The sequence below is a fragment of the Leptodactylus fuscus genome, chromosome 3 (genome assembly GCF_031893055.1).
Source record: "Leptodactylus fuscus isolate aLepFus1 chromosome 3, aLepFus1.hap2, whole genome shotgun sequence".
Lineage (NCBI taxonomy): Eukaryota > Metazoa > Chordata > Amphibia > Anura > Leptodactylidae > Leptodactylus > Leptodactylus fuscus.
Window position 1 is genome coordinate 131,515,107 of NC_134267.1, and position 27,425 is coordinate 131,542,531.

The 27,425-nt window shown below is 38.8% G+C and overlaps 1 protein-coding gene across 2 annotated transcripts in view; it reads right to left on the reverse strand.

The window, feature by feature from the left end:
* Window positions 1-27,425, reverse strand: part of COL19A1 (collagen type XIX alpha 1 chain) — a 661,532-nt gene that overhangs the window by 482,085 nt on the left and 152,022 nt on the right. For both annotated transcript variants that reach the window (XM_075268349.1, XM_075268350.1), the window contains exons 8-11: window positions 26,680-26,771; window positions 26,227-26,248; window positions 22,039-22,101; window positions 19,102-19,155 (exon numbers count right to left, since the gene is read on the reverse strand). In XM_075268349.1, coding sequence (XP_075124450.1) covers window positions 19,102-19,155; window positions 22,039-22,101; window positions 26,227-26,248; window positions 26,680-26,771 — 231 coding nt within the window. The remainder of the gene's footprint in view (window positions 1-19,101; window positions 19,156-22,038; window positions 22,102-26,226; window positions 26,249-26,679; window positions 26,772-27,425) is intronic.

Here is a 27,425-nt window from a genome sequence, read left to right on the forward strand (position 1 = left end):
TTATTTGTAATAATTACAAGTTACTGAAACAAGTTACAAAGAATTAATTTCTGTTCCATTACTATTGGCAAACTAGATCCAGGCTTAATGTCACCAAATCCTAAATACTGTATCTTAAAATATCATACAATGATGCAATTGAATGATAAATATATATATATTGTAATTGACAGAGTAATTTACTATTCTGTATTCAGATAGTCATAGAGCATGGGAACTGTTCTCCATCATACAAAAATAAGTTGTTTATCTGTGTGGGAGATTCGGAAAGAGGTCAGCAAAGAAGAAGACTATCCCATGTATTCCTGTCATTTACAGTATACAGAACCTAATCCAAGATCCTTTTGTACAACTGAGCACACACTCTGAAATCTGTGACTGAAATGGTTCCAGACTATCAAATGCTCACTGTAAGGTTATGTTTACTATATTGTTAGAGGATCAGAACAGCGGACTTTAAAGTGTTCCTTATTTAACTGATAGAAAAAGAATACTTCACATTTGTATCTGTCCTTATTAAGTTTTGCGCTTTTTTTGTTTTTGTTTTTCAAAAAAGGTCCCTTCTGTCTGGTTTCTGTTTTCTTAGACGGAAAAAATAACTCACACTGCAACGTTATTTTATTAACAATAACAAAAACAATAATAAAATAACAGGAAGCAGACGGATGGACTGACTTTTTGTTAACATTGAAGTAAATAAGGGCCAGATACAAATGGAAAGTCTTCAATCTGTATCCATTCATAAAGAAAAATTGAATGTCTGTTTTTCCTAACCTCTAACTGTTCAGACCAATAAACATTATACTAGCATTGTCAGCAAAGCTTAATACACTCACTGACAAAAGATATAATGTACCAGGAAGGAGCTGTTGAATTCAAATGAAACTTGTATGAATGAAATGATGATATATATGTGACTAAAATTTTTAGATCTAAAGCATAAGGACACCCAAGGGCATTTCAATTTTTAGCCGAAGGCACTGGAATGACATGCAAATACATTCCATTTTATAATTGATTTCAATGGGTGATTCCAATCCACTCCAATACAATTTCAAGGATCTGGATAGGATATGCTCCATAACACTTGGAACAGAACAGAGAATCGGAACATCTCCCCACCACAAGACTGAGCACTCGATCGTATACATGTGGCCTATGTTTATTGGGGAAAACTATATATTTGGAAGGAAGATGCAGTACCCTGGTAAACTACTACTAGCTTGGATACAAGATGAGATATGGTTAGGTATGAAGGCATACAGACTCCATATGGTAGCTTGTGGCATAGTTGTCCACAGATGTTACAGTTGAGTCCATAGCACACTCGTAAGTTTCCAAAGTTGGTGCCCCAGCTGGTCCCTTAGATACTCAATTGCCAATAAATCTGGTGATTTGGAAGGGCAAGGAAGTGTTGTAATCTGGCAGAGACATTCGCGGGAAACCTTTTCTGTGTTTTAGCAAGCATAATCCTGCTGAAAAATGACAGTTGGAAGCCAAACATGTGGCCACAGGATATCCTGCACATATCAGCAACCCCTGTATCACAGCTATTGTATGTGATGGCTCCAATGATCATCACACCAGTAGTTGGGGCAGTCTGTCACAGTACAGGAAAGCCAGGATTAAAGTGCTCATCATGCTTCAACCCATCCATGATGAGATTCCAAACAGAATTTGATACTGAAGATGATATGGTTCAAATCTGCAGCAGTTCAGGATTTTTTTTATTCTTTTTCATGAAGATTGCGAGCACCAATGTACATTTTTTTTCCCTGTCAGTATGTCTTTGGGTATGTGAGGAAATCCACACAAACACAGGGAGAACATGCAAACACCCTGCAGGAGTTGTCCTTGGCAGGATTCGAACCCAGGACTCCAGCGCTGCAAGGCTGCATTGCTAACCACTGAGCCACTATATTGCTCAGTGGTTTTATTCATAAAACCACTACAGATGAAGGTAACAGTGGTTGGCTGTTAATGGAAGAACAAGTAATGAGTATCATAACACCAAATTTTCTTCTGCTAAGTGACTTGAAATGGTCCAGTCAGAGACAGAATTTTGTAATGAAGGTGCCATGGTGGACAAGAAAACTGTAGCAGCTGCTCATGCTTGTTGGCAGATCAAACTATTCTCTCTGCTTTATGAAACCTGTTTGCCATGTATGCATGCACATATGTAACCACTGCTCCCAATGCCTCCAAACAACTGAGGGTGGGTTCATACATGCATCTGGTTTCCACTTTAAGCAATCCAGTGGGTTTCCATCTTCTGTCCCAAGAAACTGGGAACGGAAACCCAGCAGTCAGTTTTCAAACCCATTCACTTAAATGGGTTTATAGAGTGATCGCCCGTGTGCCTCTTCTGCCTCTCCATGGCGAAACCATATTTTTTTTAACCGGACACAAACTCCTGCCTGTCTGACTTTGTGTTTGGTTAAAAAAAAAAAAAAAAACGGTTTCAACACGGAGAGACAGAAAGCGCACACGAGCAGCCACTTTGCAAACCCATTCAAGTGAATGGGTTTGACAACTGACTGCTGGGTTTCTGTTCCCTGTCCAGTTTCTTCTTTTTTTTTGTGTAGATTGTGAGCCCCATAAGTACATTTTATTTTTTCATTTAAGTATGATTTTTGTACAATGGGAGGAAATCTACACAAACATGGGAAGAACATACAAACTCCTTGCAGATGTCGTTCCTGGCGGGATTCAAGCACCCAGGACTCCAGCGTTGCAAGTCTGCAGTGCTAACCACTGAGCCACCGTTTTGCCCCTCCCCAGCCAGTTTCTTGAGCAGAAGATGGAAACCTGCCGGATTGCCTAAAGCAGAAACCAGGCGCAGGTGTGGACCCGCCCTAAGTCAGAATGGCCTAGATGGCAGGAAATTTGTTGAAACAACCATCCTGCTCCTCTCAGTTCAATGATGTGCCCCATCTTAAATTCTACCCACTTGTCAATGATCTCTCACCTAAAGGTACACTACCTAAAAATAACCCCTTAGAGCCTTTTAAAAGGTAGCAGAGAAAATACTTATACACCCTATAATGACAAGACTCATCTAATCAGAGCACAACTGTAATCATTTACATATCTTAAGACAAAACTGCATGCTGACTTTGCAACAATCCGACATTTTTAATACCTTATTTTTTTGTCAATGAGTGTATTTCCATACTGAAATGACCCTTAACATATACATTAAATTACATACAGCTCCATTATTGATTACATAACTAACATTTAACAGGAAACGTACAGATGCAGAAAAATTTAACTTGACACATTTAACTACACTAGTGCATAGAACTTTACCTTGACTTTATCAAAGGATGTTTCTTGCATTGCGAGATAAGATATCATGCTGCTAATAGTTGTTAGCATCAAGTTAAACTCTGTTACATCTGTACAGTTATACAGAATAGAAAGCAAATTTTAAAAGGATTCAGTGTAATCCCCAGTACTATTGCTAATAAAGAGAACAAAATAAATATGATAGGATGTTCATATTACATTCGCTGATTTCTAAGTATAACATATATACTATAAACATTATATGAACACCATGAGGACATTTTCCTGTGTTAAAAAAACATACAGTACACAAAGAGCAATATAATGTAAAGTACACTGACCCCTGTTATACACAGAAAATCCTTCCAGCCTTGAATCATTTTTCATATTAACCAAGAGACTTGGCCTTTCTTAACATTATCCTGATTCCTGGCATTATTCATAACATGTACATGTATATTTTCAACCAGACATCCCAGAGCAGATTCTGCTCACATTATATCAAGTAGTGGTGAGCGCAAGGGTGATGAATATTTTGTGACTAGCATTGATAATACATGAGTATTTTTAGCCATACAGATGCAAAGCGTTCACTTTTCAGATAACAAATGACATTGTAATCTACAGTTAGCGTATTTCTTTCTTTCATATGTTAAATTGAACATTATGTAAAGTGGCATCTCCACAAATTAACAAGAACAAGACAAATGAAAACCAGCATGTGCATGTAATGTCTTTCAAGCTGCTATATACCACAGAAAACATACAATGAGAAAATATTTAGATCTTAAAGGGGTTGGCCACTTTCAGACCAATATTGAAAAACAAATGTACAATAAAAAGATATACAATTTTCCAATATACTTTCTGTATCAATTCCTTGTGGCTCATATTCTAATCCTTAGTCTCTCTTTTTCTTCCATATAGCGGTTTATTAGATCACTTTTAGGGCTAGTTCACACGGAGTAAAATGGTCCAGATTTTGACACGGTAACCTGCGTCAGAATCCGGACCAAAATGCGGCTAGCCGCAACTGTCATGGCTTCCGACAGTCGCGGCTTTCCGCTCCGGATTAGGCCCAAATGAATGGGCCTAGGTGGGAGGGAGGTGTCGCAAGGCAAATGTCCGCGAATGAATCAGCCGCGGAATCTGCCCGAAGAAAGGGCAGCTCACTTCTTTTTTCCGCGAGAGGGAACAAACCACTTGCAGATAAAGGAAATGACCAGCTCCCATTGATTTCAATGGGAGGCAGTTTTTTGAGCCGGATTCTGACGCAGATTCAAAATCTGGCCCATTTGACTCTGTGTGAACTAGCCATGTGAACTTACACAACCACGCATGTGCTGTCCTAACAAAGCAAGCATGTGTACTGCACGAATATTCTTGATACTTATTTTAATCTTACTTTGCACTGACATTTTTTCCAAAAGTAGGTGAGGCGTAGTGAATGGGGAACATTAATTTACTATGATAGACAAAGAGGTACCAAATTTATCAAGATGCATGTGTCTCCTAATAAATTACGCTTATTGTGCTCCAGTGGTCTTTCAATTAATACTTCCATATGAAACACAAATATTAATAAATGCTGCCCACCCCATGTTTTCCTCTCCTCAAAGACACCCAGGAGAATAGATTTCCCTTACAAGATGTAAAAGGCACCTGATGCTGTCATCTCACAGAATTGTATGTGTGCACCTATAACAAAATGGTGGCTCATGAATAATGAATAACATTAATATTTATGGCTTGGCCCAAACCCACATGCAACTTGGCAGGAGGTTCTAAGAGCTGTATAAATGCTTGGTATTCTTTGCAAAGAAATGTATATAGTGTACATATAGTACACTATACTCCACATAGGCTATTCAAGATGAATGAAGGGTAGTCAGATTTGTGCCCCCAAATATCAAAACTCTAGAGGGGATCTAATTAATCTATTATGGAATAGTCCAAATTTATATATACACTGGATGAATACAATGGATAACCTGAAGAAAAATTTTCAGATAATAATCCCAAAGGATCCTTTGTTATGCATATTAGGAGTGTTGAATAGCCTACATGTGGAGAGGTATAAAAAGAAGCAATAGTTTAGAAGCTGCTTCATATCATGTGTACAGTAACTAGGAAAATAGTGCAGGAATGGTTATCACCAATATTCCCATCTGTCAGCAAATGGAAAATTGCTATAAATAATCAAATCCTCATGGATAAAATAGCTTATAATAATGGAGATCCGACTAGAAATTATAGCTTAAATTGGAATTGTGGACAGGAGACACTGAGTGTAACTGGAGAGAATTGTGGTATTTTCTTTTAATCTGGGATTCTCTCATTGGGTACGTTAGGGAATATGTATGTTTGCATAAGTGTATGTATTATGTGTGGAGGTTCTATATTATTAGGGAAGTCATGCTGATGGAATATGTTATAGCTGGCAATATGTCAATGTGGAGAGGTGGAATTACATAGGGATTAATTATGATTTAATGTACAGAATGGAAATAATGAGCCCTACAGTACATGATACATGACTCTGTATTATTTTAGCCTTTACTATTTTTTGTAAAAGACATAATTTTAAGTAATCTTAATAGTAATTCACATTAGGCTATTGTAATCAAATGACTATAAGAAAAAGGAATTGTACAAGTAACAGATACACTGTAACACTAAACAATAAAGGGTAATAGATAAGGGAGAGATATGGATAGATGATAGATAGATAGATAGATAGATAGATAGATAGATAGATAGATAGATAGACAGATGAGAGAGAGAGAGAGAGAGAGAGAGAGATAGATAGATAGATAGATAGATAGATAGATAGATAGATAGATAGAGATAGTTAGAGATATATTGATAGGCTAGCAGTTACCCGCGACTTCGTCTGCGGGTTGGCGGTGGCGTTGCACAACTTATATGTGTTGTTCCCCCATCTCTGCCCCCAGTTTCTTGTCTCCCCCTTCATCTGCCCCCAGTTTCTTGCCCCCATCTCTGCTTCCAGTTTCTTGTCCCCCCCATCTCTGCCGCCAGCTTCATGTCCCCCCATCTCTGCCCCCAGCTTCATGTCCCCCTCCTACATTGGCCCCAGTGCAGTAGCACTCACCTTGGCCACGCTCCCTCGCCGATGCTCTCTCTGCTCGCTCAGTGCATATAGTTCTCGGGCTGCTGCCTGTGTGTGGCGTCAGGTTGCTATTACGCTGGGCCACGCTCTGCTGCATGTACACCACACACAGGTAGCAGCCCGAGAACTATGTGCACTGAGCGAGCGGAGAGAGCGGCGGGGGAGCGTGGCCAAGGTGAGTGCTACTACACTGGGGCCGATGTAGGAGGGGGACATGAAGCTGGGGAATGTGGTTGATCCCTGGGGACACCCCCCTTCCCCCCGGGACACCCCCTCCCCCCGCTGCACTGACCTGTATGTGGAGTATCGGGTGCAGCAGCCTCCTCCATCTGCGATGTGTGCAGGTGGCCTAGTACAGGTGTGGCTCCAGGACGATGTGGGCTGCCGCCATCTTGTTCACTGTGTCCCTGCTCAATCGGCATGCCCACATTTAGCCCCCAACCTATGGTGCCGCAGCCCTGGCTCTATAGCCCGCCCACAGCCTGCCATGCACCAATAGGAGGTGTGTGGGTAGATCAGCGCTGACAGAATGTCAGCTTCTACAGCTGAGCCCGGAGGGGTCTTTGGAGGGTCACGGTGGTGATTTAAGGTGAGTGACCCACATTTTAAATAGCCTACTACCTTTTCCTAGCAAGTGTGTGTGTGTGTGTGTGTGTGAACTTTCCCCAAAATCCATTCAGCCGTTTGGCTGTGATTGAGGAACAAACATCCAAAAACACAAACCCACAAACATCCAAACTCACAAACTTTCACCTTTATAAATGATAGATAGATGAAAGATATAGATAGATAGATAGATAGATAGATAGATAGATAGATAGATAGATGAGAGATATAGATGGATATAGATAGATAGATAGATAGATAGATAGATAGATAGATAGATAGATAGATAGGAGATATAGATGGATAGATAGATAGATAAATATATAGATAGTTTTGCTTTTACTTTCCATCTGTTGCCTAAAGTGTTTTAAATTTGTAATAAATGGAATCTTTTATCCACCAAACAATTGCACACTACTATTCTAAATAGTATAAAATATTATTACCTAAAATCAAATATTATGAAACTCTGTTACAACCTTTAGATTTAGTGCAAACTCTCCAGAACTATTTAATAAAAGATTGTGTGTATGTTTTGTTGGTATGGTTAACAGACACATAAGGATATGTTTAAACCCAGCTCGGAAAATGTGGGCAAACTTCAAAGGCTTTTGTTCCATGAATTCACAAAGTACTTTAGTTGAGCATTCCTTGGTTTACTTATGTCATAAACGTACCCATAACCATAAAGCATGGTGTACATTAATCATATGGTGGTTTCACTACAAATCCATGCTTAAATCCGAGCAATGTCGTATTCTTTGACGGCGTACATTAAATGCTGTGTACTATGTATTCACTTATATGGTTTCAGATTGAGTGCAATGTAAAAGATTCCAAAGTTAAAGGTAAATTGCAGATTTCTAAGAGACAAGTAAGTAGGGCAACTCGTATTTGAAAATGAATCAAACAAAATCGTTGAATCCTGAGGAGTAAATGAAAGCTCTTCTTTTAAGAAGATTTAAATTATACATCAACAACGAACAGAACATTTTTACCTTAAGGACTTTTCATTGAATAATCCTTTCTTTTGTTTGTTTTCCACATACACTAGCTTAATGACCATGGATGGTAAAGGATGTTTGAAAATGGTAGAAAAATATAAGTAACCCAACGGATAGTAGTCTTTTCCTACATAGCACTTAAGCCATGAGACTGTGAATGTTGGAAACTTCAGTGATTTAGAGGAGTTAGATGATAATTTAATAATACACGTGAAATTTGGAATTAATGGGACAGTGAACAAAAACATAAATATATTTCCTCCTTTCTCGGATATTGTTTCTCAATTAAAAGTGGAAGACGTATAAAGACTTGCATGTGGTTTATGTGGTTTAGATATAAGGATTAGAGAGTAGGTATTCGAGCGAATACTACGGTATTCGAAATACTCGTACTCGATCGAGTACCACTCGCTATTCGAATGGAAAAGTTTGATGCAGAACCAGCATTGATTGGCCGAATGCTATACAGTCGGCCAATCAACGCTGGTTCTTCTCTTACCTTTAGAAGTCTTCTCCGTGCAGCTTCCCCGCGGCATCTTCCGGCTCTGAATTCACTCTGCCAGGCATCGGGCCTGGGCAGAGCCGACTACGCATGTCCACTTGTAGTGCGGGCATGCGCATTCGGCTCTGCCCAGGCCCGATGCCTGGCAGAGTGATTTCAGAGCCAGAAGATGCCGTGGGAACGCTGCACGGAGAAGATTTCTCGGAGGATCCAGCCCAACCCTCACTCGTGGACTTGGTAAGTATAATTTAATCGAATGTTGCCTACCCCTGAAATGACCATTTTCCCCCCATAGACTATAATAGGGTTCGATATTCAATTCGAGTAGTCAAATATTGAGGGGCTACTGGAAACGAATATCGAACCTCGAACATTTTACTGTTCGCTCATCTCTAATAAGGATTATAACTAACCACTTCATGACAGGGCCATTGTCCTTGGTTCAAGATTGGACACATTTTTGGGTTTTGTGCTACATCCAGTTTTGAAAACCATAACTTTTTTTGCTTGTGCTTTTCAAGTAATTTTTGCATGGTTTCTTGGTGATAAATACGTTTCTTTAGTTTTATGTTATTTTTGCATGTTTTTTCTTTATTTTAATATCTGGATTAATGTAGAATAAAGAGTAGGAGGACGTATCTGTTTATTCAATTAGTTTTTTCTTTTTCATTATGGAGATTTTTATGTAGGCCACAGGTAGGATTAAAACCTGCAATCTGGACACTGAGGATAAAGCTCCACATTGCGCAAACACAGCTGTTTTTGTTGCAGGTTTTTCTGATTTTTTTAAGCCAAAATCAAGAATGGCTACAGAAGGAATGGGAAATATATAGGAAGCTCTTATACTTCTACATTCTTCCCAATTCACTACATTACACAGATTATTTCATGTACAAGAATCCACTTAAACATTAGTACATTGCACTATTTTTTTTGTGGCAAGATAAACTAATGTAGTAGTAATTTTAGTGGATAAAGCATCTATTAGGCTGTAAAAAAATAACAGTAATATTATATGATAACTTTGATATTCTTTCAAAATGCAAATTGCTAGTTGATAGATGTCTTTATAACATGTCATTGTAAAAGACAGTAAAATAGCTAGTCATGATGCAATAGAAATAGGTGACAGTGTTAAAAAATGGTTTTAAAATGCAATCTAAGGAAACAAAAGCAATTTTGTTAACATAAAATCAGAAACAATACACTTAATAGGTGGTGACTGCACCTATACGTTTCAGATGGTGTACCTGTCCCTATTCATGACATTATAAGTAAGGATAAGTACATCATCTGAAAAGCGTAAGCGACAGCCACCAACCCCTATTATGTGTATTGGTCATGATTTTATGCACATAACAATAGAAGATGGTGGTTTTGAGAACTAGAGGATTCTTTGATTGTAATGGCTGTAACTGGGAATTTATCAGGTATACATAAGCCCAATTTTTCCCAGCTGACGGGGAAACACTGAAGGGTAGTTAGATGCGTGTAGGTAATAGGATGACATTTTATTCACTCTCATGAGTGAGCCACAATGCCAAATATGAACTCCAAGAACAGAAGTATTTCCCAGAAAACTACTGGCAGACTTTAAAGGGGCTCTATCAGCAAAATTATGCTGTATGAGCCCCACATATGCGTGAATAACCATTAAAAAGGCTATTCAGGCACCGCTAATGTTATTCTAATGTTATTTTAACACCCCCCTCCCCATTTTAAAATAAAACCTTAAAAATATATATGTAAATTATACTTATTGTGCACGGTGATGCACGATCCGACGTCATCTTCTGGCACGCCTTCCTCTTCTTTCTTCTTCTTTCAGTGACGCCCTCCGGTCCAGGCTCCTCCCTGGCTTCATCGTCTTCTTCTTCCAGTGGTTCAAATCCAAGTGGTTCAATATGGCGCATGTGCAGTAGCGCTCCCTCCGGAGCTACTGCGCACGCTCTGGCACCATTTTTCTAAATGGCAGTGCCTTTTTAAAGGCTATTCACGCATATGTGGGGCTCATACAGCATAATTTTGCTGATAGAGTACCTTTAACACTATGTGTCCATCCACCTGCTCTAAGTGAACTGCACATCAATGTGCAAATAAACTGGATTAACTATCTACTCAAAATGGGATCATACACCAACACATCAATATCCTCAGGGTAAAAAAACCTTTTTTTACTGCTCACATTGTCACACAGTTTTGGTCATTTTTGTCAATGTAGCTAAATAATGTATTTTTTGAGGAGGAAATGTGACCAAAAAACTGCAGTTCTGTTATTTTTTATTTTATGAAATTCTTTGTGTATAAACATAGTTTTTCAAAACTGGTGAGGGAAATTTCTGGGTTGAGAGGGGTGAGAGAACAGAGAGATTGAAAGACCTGTGTAGTCGTAAAAGTCCCTGAAGTAGGTGGGAATAAGTGCAGATAAAATATTCCTTGGTGAAGACCTGCCAGTCACATAGGAAGTCGGTGAGATAGTGAAACCAAACATGTCTCCACCAAATGAACGCCTCAGGAGACAGACTAGGAGGGAAGAGGGAATTAAGAAACAAAAGGATTAGCAGTGAAATCTGGCTGTTGTGGAATCTAACCCTCCGTCACAGTTGCTTTGGATGACACAGTTCTCATTATTGAGTGTACATGCCAGATGGAAGGGAAAGCCCCAGCGGTATCTAGGATTTTTGTACTGCTAAGGAGACAGAGCAAAAAATTTGGCATCTGTTCAGAGTGGTTGGTGCCAGATCCGCAAAGAGTTGTACTGAAAGAGCTATATCAGGTAGAGCCTATAGATTCTGAGCCACCAACAGGGTTTGATCATGAAATTCCAAGTAGTGCAGCTTGACGGTAATTTACCTGGACATAATTGGATTCTTAGGTTGCTCTAGAGCACAATTCTGACGCTATTGTCTTCGCAATGACAGAAGTCTTTGCGAGGCAGAAGTGTTTTTTAGTAAGCAGCAGCAATGCCAGGAGTAGAGGCTTCTCGGAGGATCAAAGGCAGGCAAGTATAATTTTCAACTTTTTTTTTTTTTTTTTACACACTTTCAGCAATTTAAGAGGGGAGGTGGTAACACTTACAAGAGATTAATTGGGGCATTGTAAATTTAGCAGGATAAGGGTCCATAACAAATATAATGGTTATTAGGGGGCTTTAATAAAAGAGGATATAGCTTATAGAGAAAGGTCAGTGGGGGCTGTATGAATATAAAGAGAAATAGCAATATAAGGGGGCATTAGGACTGTATTGAAGGGGTTTTCCAAGGAATAATGAAGTCTACTAATAAGCACAGGTAAGCTTTAATATTCTCTGGATAACCCCCTTAAAGGATTGGATAAATTGCAGAAGAGGCAGGGAAGGTGAAACATTAATAAATAATCACTTGTCCCCAGCATTCTGATGTCCACATCCCGCTACTGCTGTCTGTTCAGTCACCATGCCTTACCTGCTGTAAGTCCTGAACTGTACATGGAAAGGACTTGGTAATGTCACTCATATATATCACTGAGTGCTTTCCCGCTAACACTGAGGCTACTGATTGACCTCTCCAGTCATGTGTGGTATAGGACTTACAGTGGGGAAGGCAGGGCACATAAGCAGGTACACAAGATATTATTAATTAGGGGGAATTACCTATTAAGTGGAACTATTAAATAAAGGAGGCACATAGAGCATTATTAAATTAAAAAGGAACATTGGAGTTTATCTCATTCCCAGGGGATTTTATATCATATATTTTATAATTGGGGGTAGCAGTAAGATGGCGATTTTATGTAAATTAAAACAATGTGGGTCAGGTACCTGAAAAAGTGAGCAGCCAGAATTGACTGTGTTACAAATTTTGCATAGACAAGTCACAGGAGGAAGAATTGGTCATGGTGGTCCAGATGGAAGAGACAAGAAATGTGGATGATTACAGTCAGAGATGTAACCTGTAAGTCACAACATTTTTCCTGGTCTTCACAGCTTATTACAACTGATATGGTGGCTAATTTAGATGTGTGCCCCCCAACCCCTTTGTGCTGAACACCTAGCTACACCTCTGACTCCTACTGCATGGTGTGATGTAGGCAGGCAGATGGTAGAGGTCTGAGTGGCAGGAACAGTGCTCCAGGAAGCTAAATGCCCAACCCCCAGTGTGCCGACTGCCTCATCTGCATAAGACTTTGAAGTTTTATTTTTCTTCGAATCAACAAAAGTGACCTACATAACAATGGTATGTTGCTTATTACTGGAATGTGCTCTGTAACATAGTGTTAGTAATTTAATATGTGTGAAGGAGGTAACAGACTCCCTATAATCTCGTTAAAAGTCATATTTAGTCAAAAAATGTAACTCCGCTCCAATTTGTTGAGTCAATCATGTTATTACAGCAGTTTTTTTATGGGATAACTTGGGAATTGTATCACCATTTTTTTTAAAAAATTTAAACCAGATAAATAGCAAATTGCATTGTTAACAGCAATTTAGTGTTATAGTTTACAGCAGTCTCGGTAGTCTTAGGAAGCTTACTCACTTGAGAGTTGTCTAGATATAATCTGTGCACAGAGGGGGATAGATAAACTTTGACTTATCTATTGTCAGCAGCTTCAAGGGATTCAATGATGGGTCAGTGGTGTTATCTATAAAGGTCTATTGTAATCCTGTCTGTCTTCTCCATGATGTAAATGAGATGACTGCAGTAAAGAAAACCACTACAGAATTGATGTGTGCCAGTCTATTAATTGGCTTAGTATGTGTGTGTGAATATATATTCTTATATTCTCTCCCTCTCCCTCTCTCTCTCTATTAATGAAATATTCTCATTGAATACTTTGTTCTGTACAAAGTTGAATGTGATAACAACAAAATCACACAAAAATCATCAATGGAAATCAAATTTATTAACCAATGGAGGCCTGGATTTGGAGTCACCCCAAAAAATTAAAGTGGAAAACAAATTACAGGCTGATCCAACTTTAATGTAATGTCCTTAAAAAATGTCAAAATGAGGCTCAGTAATGTGTGTGGCCTCCACGTGCCTGTATGACCTCCCTACAATGCCTGGGCATGCTCCTAATGAGGTTGCGGATGGTCTCGTGAGGGATCTCCTCTCAGACGTGGACTAAAGCATTTGCCAACTCCTAGACAGTTTGTGGTGCAAAGTGACGTTGGTGGATGGAGTGAGGCATGATGTCCCAGACGTGCTCAATCAGATTCAGGTCTCGGGACGGACGGGTCAGTCCATAGCTTCAATGCCTTCATCTTGCAGGAACTGCTGACACACTCCAGCCACATGAGGTCTGACATTGTCCTGCATTAGGAGGAACTCAGGGCCAATCTCACCAGCATATGGTCTCACAAGAGGTCTGAGGATCTCATCTCGGTACCTAATGGCAATTAGGCTACCACTGGCAAGCACATGGAGGCCTGTGCGGCCCTCCAAAGAAATGCCACCCCACACCATTACTGACCCACTGCCAAACTGGTCATGCTGAAGGATTTTGCAGGCAGCAGATCGCTCTCCACGGCGTTTCCAGACTCTGTCACCTTTGTCACATGTGCTCAGTGTGAAGTTGATTTCATCTGTGAAGAGCACAGGGTGCCAGTGGCGAAGTTGCCAATCCTGGTGTTCTGTGGCAAATGCCAAGCGTCCTGCACAGTGTCGGGCTGTCAGCACAACCCCCATCTGTGGACGTCGGGCCCTCATACCATCCTCATGGATTTGGTTTCTAACCATTTGTGCAGACACATGCACATTTGTGGCCTGCTGGAGGTCATTTTGCAAGGTTCTGGCAGTGCTCATCCTATGCCTCCTTGCACAAAAGTAGAGGTAGCAGTCCTGTTGCTGGGTTGTCACTCGTGTAGAGGTTACAAGAAAATGGCCAACGGACATGCACAGTCGATGCTTTTGGCTGAAGATGCGGCCGATGGCCTGGCGAAGAGGCGGTCGGGAAAAGAAGAAAGAAATTTCTCAGGAACGGTGGCGCGGATCAGAAAAAGAAAGGTAAGAGAAGAATAGCCTTTCCTAAGTCTATTCCAACGTGTACTTAATTTAAAAAGAATAGAATAGAATCCATTTAAAAATAAATTGAAAAATCTGCTTTAAAAAATAGGTCATTTTCTGGTGGCACCATTCCTTCCGAAATAAACTGACTATAAGAACTAATACAGCTAAGGGCGGGTTCACACCAGCGCCCAATCTCCGTTTTGCAGGTTTCCATTTCCTGCCCGAGAAACTGGACAGGAGACGGAAAACTGCAGTCAGTTTTCAAACCCATTCATTTGAATGGGTTTGGAAAGTGTCCAATCGTGAACGCCTGTGAGTGTTTTATGCTCTCCATAGCGAAACCGTTTTTTTTAATCGGACACAAAGTCGGACATGCAGAACTTTGCGTCTGTTTTTTTTTAAAAAAAAACGTTTTTTCCGCGGAGAGCACAAAACGCTCACAGCCAGACACTGTCTGCCAGGTTTCTGTCTTCTGTCAGCAGAAGACGGAAACCTGAAAGCGGAGGCCAGGGCGCAAATGTGAACCCGGCCGCAAATATGTATAATTTTTACTACATATACATATATCAAAACAAAAATAGAATAATTGTTTAATTTTCCTTAATTTGGTCATAATTGTATGTTACGCACTTGCTAATTTTCCAGGGAAAAAGCAAAACGTGTGCCAACATTTCGTGCAGCCCATTTACCTTAAGCAGCTTTTCTAACTAGTGACTGGCAAAACTTAAAAGCCCCAAACAGTTAGTAAGATGCCTAAGGATTTCTAATGTAATCCCTCAGTTTACTAAGACATCACACAGCTGTAAATAAAGATACTTTGTTGGAAACAATACACAACGGTTCTTTTAAGGTTATTTCACACAGAAATATTTTCTTTTAAGCATATAATGGAGGTTATGTTTCAACAAGAAATATGCACATATTTTAAAAGGCTTTAGATGTATAAAAATACCTGATTTGCTTCTGTTCTTAATGCATATCTTTACCAAAGTTCCTAAACAAGCACTTGTATTGAGTAACTAAAAGTGTACATCGCTTCATTTATGTGCATTTCAAGTTCAGAACTATTTTTAATGGTATAAATTGTAAGACGAGGCAATGAACTCTGTAAAGTCCTTTGATATTTTCCAGTAAGCTAATCCCTAGGTAAATACACAGAGGGCTCATGATTAAGTATTATCATGGTGCTGCATAGTGTTATGTAAAAAATAATTCCATTCTAAATAATACATGCCAAGTGTTTATATGCCCATTGGAACAGCTTCACACAATTTGCTGGCTTGATGGAAGCCAGGGCTTCCCCATAAATACATCTCCTGAGCTACATTGTCAGCAAGGATGTAGACTGCATCAACAATCAATGCCATGCCTTGGTGGTGTTAGAAGAGATGTCTGAGCCAAGATCCTAACAAAGGAAGTGTACAGATTGAAAACACAAGGTACAGAAAAAAATAAAGGCTTCAACAAAATTTTCAATTAAATCCAGATATTCCCCAGGGCTCTTCCTTCTGAAAGTTTAAATATTTTTTTTTTTGTAAAATGTCTTAGGAACGTTACATTAACTTAATGGGAAACGAATCAGAACTGAAGTTTGTAAAAATGTGAAAATACAAGAAATAACTGTAAAAAAAAAAAAAAAAACCTTATTTCAACAGTAGCATATATTATTAAATTATCTTACCACTTTAAGATTAAATTTAGATTTCTCCATGAAATCTTACAGGGATTGTCTAAATTATAGAGGAAATGTCACATGTGCAGCTGTTTATATTGTGTTTCTCTGAAAATAAGACAGTGTCCTATATTATTATTTTTGCCTAAAAAAAGGGCTACGGCCCGACCCGGTCTTATTTTTTAGACACTGGAGCGAATCACAATATTTTCTAAATCAACCCGGATAAATCTCATAAAATAGTTAGGGTTAGTTTAGAATTGATAGTGCAGTGTCAGTGGGTGTTAAGCCTACTGGAACTCTATCTAAACACATTGTGTGGCAGTGCCCCCATGTCCTCACTATCTCCTCTCCTTTACACTAAGGGGGAGAAGCTGTAGTGGAGCGGCTGCTTCTGTAGGAACGAGGTAGCCAACCTCACTGCATAGTAGCAGTGAGGAAGTGGCACTCAGAAGGCGGACTCGGGAGGGGCTTACTTTCAGGGTAGGGCTTAGATCCTCAGATCCTCCAAACACCTCCTACTCTGCTCTGCTCTCATCTGCTCCTCATACAACCATCTCCAAGATTTCTCCCATGCATCCCCCCCATACTCTGGAACTCATTACCAAGACACATAAGACTGACCCCCACAATCACAGGCTTCAAGAAGGCCCTGAAGACTCACCTATTCAGGAAGGCCTACAAGCTCCAATAACTCTACTGGAACCCCTACAACCACAAGCTTCAAGAAGGCCCTGAAGACACACCTATTCAGGAAGTTCTATAACCCTCCAATAACACTACTGTTACCACATCACCATTTGAACAGTCTCTCCCCTCAAGTTCTGTCTCTATCCCCCTTCCATCATAGATTGTAAGCCCTTGCAGGCAGGGATCTCTATTCCACTGTGCCAGTCAGTCATTGTTAGCATCATATCTTTTTGTATATTTTGTGTACCGTATGTAAACGCTCAAATGTAAAACAACATGTAATTAATGGTGCTATATAAATAAATAATAATTTTTGGAGAAACAGGGTATAACTGGTGGTCAGCTATAATCATTCGAGTAAGATGAGAAGACCACAATATAATATTACACAGTGCCCAATGATATGAATGGGTGACCACTGTTGTAATGATTCAACAAGGAGAGTTATTAATTTTGCAGAATTATCCTTTAAGATATCCATATGCTCTAATACAAAAGGAGATTGCCTTTCAGGAGCAACATGGTGGCTCAGTGGTTAGCACTGCAGCCTTGTAGCGCTCGAGTCCTAGGTTTGAATCACACCAGGAGCAACATCTGCAAGGAGCTTGTATGTTCTCCCCATGTTTGCATGGATTTCCTCCCATTCTACAAAGATATACTTAAATGAAAAAAAAAGTACACTGTGATCCCTATATGTGGCTCACAATCTACATTAAAAAAGAAAAAAAAAGGAGATTGCTTTTTAGAAGATTGATTAAAATGGACAAAAAAATAGAGTTATTTATAACAACAATAAGAGATGTAGAATAAAAATGATTAATGATATTAAATTGACTTTTTATACTACGTCTATTTATCATGTGGATAATATAGTTGATAATGCAACATTTCTACACTGCTTGCTGAAAGACCATACTGTCACTTTAAAAAAGTCCTAGTGAGGCACACCATAAACCTAGGTGCCCAGACAGTACAGGCATCAAAGTAGGCATAGTAACACAGAACATGACTGGCTATCATGCTAGATACCACATTTACAGTGTATAGATAGCATTACCAGTAGCAAATGTGTCATTTGTGAGAGTATGTTATGTCAGATGAAACATCAATGATGTGCATTACTAGGAAGGACTAAATATAGCCCAATTATTTTCTGCGTTAGTCTCAAAAACTTAGTCAAAAACTGTTTGCAATTCTATCCTCATATTCTGTTTAGAAGTATTATTTTACACACTAATTCCAAAAGGTTTTCCATGTCAGAATTAACATGGAAAACTCTTAACCACTCCCATTGTTCTCAATTCGACTCTGCTCAGTGGTTAAAAAATGGTAGTCAATAGCATGAGACAGGTAGCAGTCTCCTGACTTCTGAGTTGCGGGTGCTACTTGAAGAATTCAAAAAGTAGATGACAGGACAGAACTCCAATTTTTGTAATCTTGCCTTTACTTTACTGTATAGTGTTGGTAATCATATCCAATCTATCACCACTAATGCATACAGCCAGCTTTGGATATGTAGTATTCTTACTGACATCTTGGGTTACTGGCCCTTCATTGGGCATAAAGATAAGAAAGAGAAGATTTTCAGGAAACCAAACTTTTGTGTAAATCCTGGTGCTGAAATTGTCTGTAGAAGACGGAGCGCCATACACCACTACAGGCTATACCATTTTTTACACAGCAAAGGGAAAAACCTTGAAAAAAATCTATCAAATACATGTTTTTAATTCTTTATGGAAAACTAGCCTTATTGAAATATCGTAAAAGCCGTTTAACATCTCAGCAAGACACAGACAAGTGACAGTGCTGGGTGACTGCATAGGTACAAACTATGAATTCATTCACCTCGAATACCTCGCATTCTGCAGGCGGTGATAAAGTTCCTACCTTATGCCAGTCATACATCTACATATAGTGCCTCTTGCTCAGGCAGTATTATAATACATTTCAGATCACAACTTGCTATTTTAAGTTCTGACTCATAAGGCATTACTGCTTATTTTTAATGTTAAAGAAAATGTAGTACTGCCAGGCTTTTTTATGACAAACCAAATGTATCTCAAGTAAGATATAAAAGGAAAGCTGAAGCACTGCTACATTATAAAACACATACTAAAGCAAATCATGTTTCATAAATATTTTCTTTGAATGTTCAAGAAAAGAAACACTGTATAAATATTTGATTGAAGAAGATCAGATAAAAGCATTTTAATGGATACCTTTTCCCCAATTTCTCCTCGAGAACCATTTTCACCTTTACTTCCTTTTTCTCCCTACAAAATACAATAAAGACAACACCACATTAACAAAAAATACAGCACACAACAGCAATGTCTGTCTATCTGTAGCATTCAGTAACACATAGGTAGAAAACATTAGGTTAATTAGAACATATGCCAATTAATATAGGATATTAGCACTTTTATATATTATTTTATTCTTTATTATGCTTTACAGGTTATAATATAAAATCCAAACTGGAGCTAAAAGATCATAAATGGCCAAGAGCCATCAATAAAATGAAGGAGGGAAACAAGTGTGAAATTCACTTTGTCATGGTGTCTAATGGCCTAATCCTTAACTTCCTGTGCTTACTCTATTTTTGGAGGCGCAACCATTTGGGTTGGCTCATGGATAAACTTAATCTCACTGCATAATGAAACCATACCCTGTCTATCGCATGTACAAGCAAAACCCCAAGGCATGTGTTACTTACTATTCCATCTGACAATCTAAATATATAACCTTGATATATATAGTCTAATGGTTTGAAATACATGTTACAAGCAGTTTATAACTTTCACTGTAAGTGCTCACATGTCCAGGATTCACAAAAGTTACTGTATATCTGACATGATAGGCTTATATTAGTAAGAAGTATAAACAATCTTATACTGTAAAACTAAAGGAAATAAATTCCTTAAATAGTAGGAATGAGCTGCTTTTAGTTTGAAGAGGTTTATTTCTTTTTTATTATTAATACATACTTGACTTTACATATTTTTAATGTTTTACTTTCAATGTCGTATATGACCATTCTGCTAGTGCCATAATACAACGTCCTTATAAATCCAGAACCCAAACACACACATACTGACTATAGATCATTAAAGCCACAAACCAACGTTTTAGTCTTCATTTTGTGTATTTAAAACATCCAATTGATCTTTTATCAAAGGCATCACCTCTTGACATCTTTCCACTGGTAAATGGCTGTCAGCTGACACAGTACTAAATTAAGTCACTCACTTAGTATTTAAAGGGTAGTAAAAGACGCCTGGCAAGGCTTAGCATGAGTAGAATGAATTTATCACCGCAAATTGGATGACAATCATTCCATAAATACTATGTAGTAATGGAGAACACAGAGGTCATGTTGGACTGCACATACCATACAGAACCGGTAAATAGGCAGCTAGTAAGGGAACTATCTAAAGGTTCCCTGAGAGCAAAACCGAAGGCAGAAAAATTATCTTATTTCAAAATCATTTCAACAGAGTCAAAAAGAGTATTTTGTAAAAATCTGTCAACATTAATGTGCCTTAAGAGGAAAATATTCTGTAGAACAGCATATGATATCCTTTTATAAACCTTACAAATTAGAATAGATCATTTCCAAAAGTTAGTTGTTAGTCACTCATCGCTTAACATTGACGTCTAACAAGAATAATACATAGCTTTATCATAGCTGTTTTAATGAAATATGCTGTTTTCACACCGATTCTGAACCATCTAAAAAGATGTTCAACATCTACTTCAAAGAAGTCTTAAAACATTTTATATCATTGTAGCTGGAAATTACAATAAAAGATTGAGCAACTCACAAAATGTTGTACGCATGAACCTAACATAGCAGTACAAATTGTCCCTGTACACGTGTATTATAGCGTGCAGTATTAAAATCAGTCTCCAAAAAAAGCCTCCTAATAGAGTTCTATTGGGAGGCTTTTTTTGGAGACTGACTTGGAGGCGGATTCAGCGTCAAAATCAGCGCCAAAAAACTCCATGTGCTCTGACCCTTAGCTTTCTGGTGCTAAGAAACCCAAGTTATAAGCTTATAAACCTTTAGGTCAGCATATGAAAATTTACCTCAACTAGTCACGGAGGCGGGAATCAGCTTCATCTTTGCATTAGATCACACCCAGTTGGACATCAGCCTGACACCCTACCTAATTGTCAGCCTCACAGGGTATGATTTTGTGTGATGACTGCTTGCCTAGATGAATCTGTCCCGTGCCGCTCATAGCTTGCTAAGCTGAATCTGCATACAGTTGTAGTCGGCTGATATCTTGACTTTTCATCAACTGAAAGCTTAGTGAGGGGCACCATTGAAAAAGTCACACACCCTACAAAAAATCTGACAGGTTCCATTTAAGCTTAAATGAAAGACTCTGTTGGTTACTTGTTACTTGAGAGCAGTACATTATACGGTAGGATCCTAGAAGTAAAGTGTGTTCACTCTTTCCTTACTGTCAATTTCATTAAGGACTCCAATTATTATTATTTTAAATGTAGATTGTGAGCCCCATATAGGGATTACAATGTACATTTTTTTTCTTTTTCTTATCAGTGTGTCTTTGTAGAATGGGAGGAAATCCACGCAAACACAGGAAGAACATACAAACTCCTTGCAGATGTTGTTCCTGGTGGGATTTGAACCCAGGACTCCAGTGCTGCAAGGCTGCAGTGCTAACCACTGAGCCACTGTGTTGCCCCAAGGACTCCTATTTTTGACAATACAAAAATCAATTCATTATTGTAATATGCTAACAAAGCCCTCAACAGGCTGCAATCCAGACCACAACTGGATAATGGCATATGTTACATGCAGCAGTTTTACAGGAACATTTTATGTAGTTTAGGATAGAAAATGCTCATATCAAGATTTGCTTTACTTTTTTTTTTTTTTTTTTTTTACTCCAAATGAGTTCTTTATACCCACAGAACAGCTTATTTTACAGCAGAGTTTCTCTGACTGTACTTTGTACTTTTCACTGTAAGCACGGGTATTTTGAAAAATAGCACTATTTAATAAAAGGTTACAAGACTTGCAGTTTTGCATCAAAGCGTTTGTTGATTCATGAAACCAGGTATCTATTTCTGCTTTATCTATATAATAGTGTCAAAATCTTGGATTTGGAAATAACGACACTTACCTGAACACCTTGATCACCCTTTTGTCCAGGCAAACCTGTGTGTCCTGGTAAACCTGCTTCTCCCTAATAAGAAAAAATATTACATTAAAAATTAATATCAGTTGAATATCTCAAGCACAGCATTATATTTTTAATGTACTCATCCTAACAAACATGCTAAGGAGCCTATAGCAATGACGTTACTGGATTTGCTACTTCTGATGTCTCAACACAAAAAGCAACACGTATCTCTAGTCTGGAGGCATACAATACTGCAGCCACCAGAGAGTGGTTACTATTACACATGTTAACATAACTGCCTTTCCTCTCCTTGTACTTTGATACATCAAGGTCAGAAACAATTCTGAGGTGCTGCTTTCCTCACCTGGTAATACATTCCAACAAACAATACACTGCCTTATGCACATAACTGTATTACAGCTTTGTACTAGACCCAATTATCACTTAGCATGTGCCCTTAGACTTCGATAGGGCTTTATTGTTCCACTATATGCCTCCATTGTCATACTACGGTATACAATTTCTTTCTGTCAGATTTCATACATTGGATGCCATACTAAGTAGTCATAGATTTTAGTAGTGTTATACTACACTGCACAAAGCACTATAAGGTGGTTCCCAAAGGCCCTTTGACTCCTTAATACAGACTTGAAGGTGTTGCTACACAGACTCCTGCACACAGATCTACTTTCTGTGCTTAATTCAATAACTTTTAATAAACTGACAACATATGCGCCCAAAAATACATACAAATCTATTTTATTTATTGTTTGGTGGCTGACTGGTGTAGGAAAGGGTAGTAACTTACACTTTCTTATCCAATCAAACAAGCTATAGATATAGTAAAGTTTAAATAGGTGTCCCAAAATAATAAAGCTGCTGAGGGGGCACCGGCATAAAAAGACAATACTCACCTCTCCCTGGCCCTCCATTTCTAGTGGAAGCAGGTCTAGTCTTTCAATCATAGGCTGCCAACTGTCGGTGCAAGACGGCCATTACAGCAAATCACAGGCCTCAGCGGTGGCCTTCTCACAAAAGGCTAGAGATGAGCGAGTAGTATTAGATTGAGTAGGTATTCGATCGAATACTGCGGTATTTGGAAATATTCGTACTCGATCGAATACTACTGCTGCTATTCGCAGTAAATATTCGATTCAGAGCCAGCGTTGATTGGCCGAATGCTATACAGTGTATAGCATTTGGCAAATCAACGCTGGTTCTGCATCAGGCTCGTCCTTGCTAGTCATGAGAGCTGGCAGCTTGCTGTTACGAGCGAGCTTACTTTTTTTTTCATTGGAATGAATTGACCAGCGTTGATTGGCCAGTGTACAGCATTTGGCCAATCAACGTCAATCAACACTGGTTCTGCCGGAGGATCATCTGTGAGGATCCTGATCCCAATTCCAATCCCAATGCCAGTCAATGGGATTTTTTTTAATTATCAAAGATCAGATTTAAAAAATGATCCTATTCACTACACAGCATGGAGTCCAAAAATTTGTTTCAATTTTTGGAGTCCACGCTGTGTAGTGATTAAAAAAATCCTCCGGCTACTTAGCCCCCCTGGTGTCCGCTTACTTGCACAGCTCCACTGCTGCTGCCGCTCCCTGTTCTTCTCAGTCTGGTCCTCTCTCATTGACATGCCTTCAGAGCATCGTATGTGCCCCCACCTCCCTAGGCTAGTGTTAGAGATGATGGGAGTAGGTGGGGCTTGTTGTGGCTTAGGAGAGTGTGGGCGGGGACGTGAGTGCATCCCAGTACCCGCCCACATTCTCCTAAGCTACAAGTCCCGCCTTCTCCCAGCATTTCTAACACTAGTCTAGGGTGGTGGGGTGTGCAGGGCGCTCTGAAGGCGTGTGAAGGAGAAAGAAGAGGAGCGAGAAGAACGGGGAGTGGCAGCAGCAGCAGGGTTCTGTGCAGGTAAGTTGAGCGATCGGGATTGGAATTCTGTTTCCGATCTTTTTTAGGTGGGATCGGAACCTGATCGCCGATCGTGAAATTTATTCGATCGCCGATCGGGATCCGATCTTTTCCAATCTCGATCGCTCAACCCTAGATCCCACTGACGTCAGATGGGGAGTGTAAGCAGAAGACCAGACCTGCTGCCGATAAAAACAGAGGGTTAGGTAGAGATGAGTTATTATTTTTTTATGTTACTGTCCCCCTCAGCATCACTATTAAGTCTTTAAAAAAATAAGTCAGACTATCCATTTAACTCATTAACAAAATTATGTTTGGTCCAAACCAAAACTGACATTATTAAGCCCAGGGGAAGTGAGTAAACATAACAAACAGTTTTACTCACCTCGCTGCATTTGATTGAGCCTCAGTGGTCCCATGGGGTGTGACAACATCAACATTAAGCCGAAGCCCAGGAGAGGCGAGTAACACTGGTATGTTTACTCATCTCCTCTGGACTTCCGCTTATTATCGTCTGTGATCTAAAGAGATGTCACAGAATTATAGTAGTTTGTGGCAAACTCCAACAATTTGGGGTTTGGTTGAAGCCACATTTTTGGCAAATTCGTAGTGAATCTGGCTTTAGCGACATACAGTATATCATGTGGCACTACCCTAACAATTCTTTTTTTATGACTTTTTAATGACTTTTATCCTGTTCTCTGTCAAACTATCACACTGTAATTTATCAGAATCAGGACAAACGTTGTGACATCTATACATCCACATATACATGCCTTTCTATAAAATGTTCAGCATATGTGCTGCCATACGTCGAACAGACACAACACATGTACATATTTTTTGCCATTTGTGTTACTCCATGCTTTTTTATTATTTATACTATCTATAAGCTGTGATAACACTGACATATTTCACAGCAATGTACAGTAAGGAGTTTGGAGCCGCTGTCTCTGTTTAAAGTAAACTATTAGCACGGAAATGTTATAGCCTGAGCTCATAGATTTCTGTAGCACATTTTTATGGGTTGATAAAATTCTCATCTATTAAAATGCAACTAATTATGGAAAATCTGATTAACTAGTGTTTGCAAACAAGCACAACAAATGCCTGTATACAGATACTGTACACTCAAAAAATCTTGGCTGTCTGCCAAATTCTGTTGTAATGAATGAAGAGTCTTAGCAAGCTCTGACTACTATATATAAAGTAAGAACTGACATACTTTAACTCAGAGGATCAAAATGATAAGAATACGTGAAATAAACTTTATATATACAAAATGTATGGAATATATATACTTATATACTACTTTATATATACAATGTTGTATATCATAAATTAAAAGATAAAGCTATTATAAAATAATTGTACAGTTACTGTTTAATCCAAACATGTTTCCCAGAAAACGTTGTTGAACAGTTTCAGGATTGAGCAAAGTATTTGAAGAAAATCAACCAATATTCTGTTACCTAGCCATTTTCATAAAATAATTTGTTGGTGGTGCTTTAAAGTGTGCTGTCTTATATTCTGCTACTCTAGTAACGTCTTCTAAATAATTTCTTGCAGACTAGAATTTTATTCAGACTATTGGCTGTAATTCAACAAATTCTGAAACTTTACAATCATTGCCTTACTGCTGTTTTTGCAGCTGTTGTTGCAGTTACTGGAGTGTTCAGCATACTGTTGTAGGTGAACATTTAGAATTTTCTAGGCAGTTTTTGTGCATTTTTGTCAATAATGTGGCCATGTATATGATTTATTTTTTACAATTCACATTTGTTATTAAAAAGTGAACATTTTCTTATCATGACACACAAATACATCACTAGCAGTGTACTCAGGTAAAGTTTCCCTTGATACTCTTTCTGTATACACCTTGGACAGCCTTGGTTAATGATAGTCCATGGATATGCAAGATCGGGAAAATTTCCTGGTTATATACCAAACATAGAGCCCACGTATGGTGTAAACCAAAAGTTACCAAATGCCAAGACTGCTTTGTTCAGGGCCTAGTTGGTGCTCTTAGTTTCCACAGACAGACTTCCTCCAAAGGAATGTTAATAAATGATACAATGCTAAAACTTCAGAGCTCATTTAATGTAAATTACTTTTCATGTACGGACAAAAAACAAAAATACAAAGCAGAAAATAAAACAAAGCCTTGCCATCGCTGTTATGTTGTGGTGTCAGTATTATATAATATAAATGGTGTCTGTGTATGACAGATTTTTTTTTTATGTATTTATATATGCCATAACTACATACCTTATTTGGGGAACAGTAAGGGCTAGTTCACACGTGGGCAAAGGGGAGGTTTTTGACAGCGGAATTCGCTTCAAAAACCTCTCCTTTAACATGGTAGTCTATGTAGACCACTAGCTTTTTTTTTCCTCCTAGCGTTTTCCGCCTGAAGAAGCGACATGACCTTTCTTCAGGCGGAAAACGCCTGAAGAATTGCATAGAAGTGAATGGGAGGCGAAAACCGCGCGGTAAAAAACCGCGCGGTTTTTTGCACAGAAACCGCGCGGATTTCGCCTGCAGTTTCTATAGCACATATAGGAAAAAAAAAACCTAGCGAAAACCGCTAGCGAAAACCGCGTCAAAAACCTCGTCAAAAACCTCGTGGAATGCAAAAAACAGCGTCAAAAAAACTCCTCGAGGTTTTTTACCTCGCACAAATAAGCTAGGCGGTTTTCACGTGTGAACTGACCCTAACACTTATCTTCAGGCAGCAGATCTGTGTTTTGAACGGAATGTAACTTGTTAGCAGATGAAGGAGCAGAGGACTGCAGGTGTTCTTGGTTATCACACTAAAAGTTTAGTAAAATAAATCTGAAGTTATTTAAATGAAATGCAAAATAAAAATGGCTGGTGCTTTGCAATGATATCAATACTTGTTCTTACATTATAGTGTCAACATATATTTAACATGTACTTTACTGGATTGCAAATAAAAGATTTTTGTAAATTTCAAAGCACAGTGTACAAGAATTAGCACCAAATCAAATATCTATTCATTATATGCTCTGGCACATTGCACTGAGAAATAGCTTTTAAAATGTTACTCAACCAGTTGTAGTTTCCTCCAGCCATACACTGCAGTTTGATTTTAAGGCTACAGTCCAACATAGGTGGTTGCAGAAAAAAAGCACTGTGGGAAAAACCATTGCAGAAACGCATCAAAGGTTTTCCCGCAGCACTTTTCACAGAAAGTCCTCAGAGTTTTCCTCTAGGGACTTTCTGCTTCAATTTTACCTATAGGGAAACTGCCGACACTTCCGTTGGTACAATTGATATGCTGCGATTTCTAAAAATGCAACGGTTTTGGAAATCACAGCATTTCCACTGCGTGTATTTTTCTGCAATGTGTGGATGGGATTTGTTGACATTCCATCCACTTTGTAGGGGCTGTAAAAAGCCTAAGGCTGGTCTTACACGGCCGTAATGTAAGTCCGCAAATGGTC